At 43.4% G+C, this 2,400-nt stretch overlaps 1 protein-coding gene across 1 annotated transcript; it reads left to right on the top strand.

Moving 5' to 3' along the window:
• The first annotated feature begins 474 nt into the window (after window positions 1-474).
• On the top strand, window positions 475-1,852 carry LOC131252115 (uncharacterized). The gene has a single exon (XM_058253005.1). It carries the CDS (start codon window positions 1,025-1,027, stop codon window positions 1,517-1,519), a length of 495 nt encoding a protein of 164 aa, XP_058108988.1. The 5' UTR covers window positions 475-1,024; the 3' UTR covers window positions 1,520-1,852.
• Window positions 1,853-2,400: the final 548 nt, after the last annotated feature.

The raw sequence follows: 2,400 nt of genomic DNA, 5'->3' as shown, positions 1-2,400 counted from the left end.
GCATTAAGGGCCACCATGTGGACAGTCCCGATTCACTGGCATTACAGCCGAGTGTATGTTGGGAGCGGATTAGGTGAGACCCAGGTAACAGCTTAGTAGGTTAGGCCCTGACCATGGGGCCCACCTTGATGCATGTGTTGTGTATCCAGACAAATAGCGACCCAAGAAGTTTTTAATGGTGGGAATTCAATCCCTACTGTGTGGTCCACTTGAGATTTGGATCTGCTTCATTTTTGGGACCATGTCCTAAAATGAGCTGGAGAAACTGATGGACGGCGTGGATATACAACATATCCATCAAGGTGGGCCCCACGGTCATGGCCTCAACCACTAAGATGGTACCCGGGCCTCACCTGATCCGCTCCCGTGTATGTTGTGGCGGTGACAAAGCATATGAGTAGCCATTGTGCAAACTAGTGTATAAAGACGTGAAGGCAGCAACTATTTGGATACATTCTTTTAGATAGAAACGCCCTACTCTCAACTTGTGGTAATACAATTGTAGAAGGTTGTAGTATTCTATTGGAAAAAGTAGAAAAAAGAGCGAGTAACTACAAAAGAAGTAGGTCTAAATGTCATTTACCTTTAGGAAATAAAAAGATAATGAGCAACATGTATTATAAGCTCTCTTATTCCTCATTGCACTAAGAAAGGAAAAGGAAACCATCTTCCATGCTTTTGATGTGATGATTTCAATCATTCTGCCTCATATGATGCCTGGACACTGATCCACACCTTAAAAGCTTTTCTCCTTTTTTGCCAACTTACTGGAAGAATTACGAGTGGAGCGTCTCTCTCTTCATTTTGTACGGCAAAATGGCAATGGGGCGACATAAGGGGCCCAATGGAGGCGCCGAGCGATCACCTTTCCGTTGATTCTGCACGCACGTCTATCCGGTCTCCAATAGCCATCGATCCATTTCCTCGAATACCGACAGATCAAGATGTTCAATGATGATGAACCGCGGAAAGAAGCCCCTAAACAAGAAGGAGAAGAACGGTAGGAGATCATCAGTTCGAGAATATGGGCAATTGGTTAAGGTGCTGCATTTCATGTATTCTTCCATGCGGTGCCCTCGACGTGGTGCGAGTGTTGCATGTTGATGGACGTATTGACGAATACGGGAGGAGAGTTACAGCCCGAGAAGTGATGAAAGCTAATCCAAAACATGTCCTGGCGCAGCCCATCTGTGACGCCATCGTCAAGAAACCTTCCTTGTTGCACCCTGATACTGAGCTGCAGAAGGGAAAGATTTATTTCCTTATCCCCACATATACATTGCAAAAGGACCCGAAATCAGAATCCAAGCCACTCAAAATCAGAGCATCGACAAGGACTGCACCGGAAACGATTACATCTAGACCGTCACCTCCGCCTCCGCCTCTCAAGTCGGAGAATGTGGCCCAGCTTGAGAGAGCACCCCACCAGCCCAGTCGGCGGAGAAACGATTCTCGGCAAGATGGCATTGTTTGGAAGCCTATTTTGCAAAGCATATCTGAATCAGATGACACTACCTAGAGGAGAATGTTGTTATTTTCTTCAAGCTGTAGAAGAGGTATTCAATGTTTTTTCTTTTTTCTTTTTCTATTTAAACTTTTCCTCTTTATATATATATATATATATGTGGATCTAGAAATGGGCGGGATTGGCGTATGGAGGATTTGGATGATTTCCCTTTAAGAAAGAGAGAATTGATACTCTGCGTAGTGTGTTGGTCCCTACACATCACACAGATATCGTATGAGTTCGCATAACTGCGCCACCTCGCATTAAACTGCCTGACTATGGACCCGCCGTTGATGGCTTGCGATTGTTTAGAAGCCCTGGCCTCTTGTTAATAGGCATTTTTTTTGTTTTAAAACAAAAATGGAATTTGGACAGTTGAACAATTTCTATTTAACGGTCTATTTGGTGTCCATGAATCTACCACTTGAAATATCAATTCATTGCAAAATTTGGACTATGACCCATCTAAGGTGGGGTCTACGATTTGTATGGTTTAATCTTAGCGAATGTATGGTACAATTAAAATGTTTAGGTGCACGCGTATGAATCCTCACACTTTGGCAGAGTACCAAAGTTTTTTTAAACTAAGACCAGAATGGAAGCGTTGGTCTGGTTCTTGTCTGGCTTGTCAAGAGCAGCATTATTGATAGAAGGGAGAGATGGTATAATAAGTCAGATGTGTGTCCACCAACTTGAGAGAGAGAGAGAGAGAGGAGGGGCTTCGTTCCTTTTCTTTTTTCTTTTTTTTTTTTAAAAAAATTTTAAAATCCATAGGGTAGGGTAAAGCAGGGATATTTTCAGGAATAAGATAGATAGGAGAATGCGTTCGACGTTATGCGGTGTTTTTCACGCGTCGCAACACATACTCACCAGCATGTGCTGCCAAATGATGC

Source organism: Magnolia sinica, chromosome 7 (assembly GCF_029962835.1).
Source record: "Magnolia sinica isolate HGM2019 chromosome 7, MsV1, whole genome shotgun sequence".
Classification (NCBI taxonomy): Eukaryota; Viridiplantae; Streptophyta; class Magnoliopsida; order Magnoliales; family Magnoliaceae; genus Magnolia; species Magnolia sinica.
This window is presented reverse-complemented; position numbering and strand designations above follow the sequence as displayed.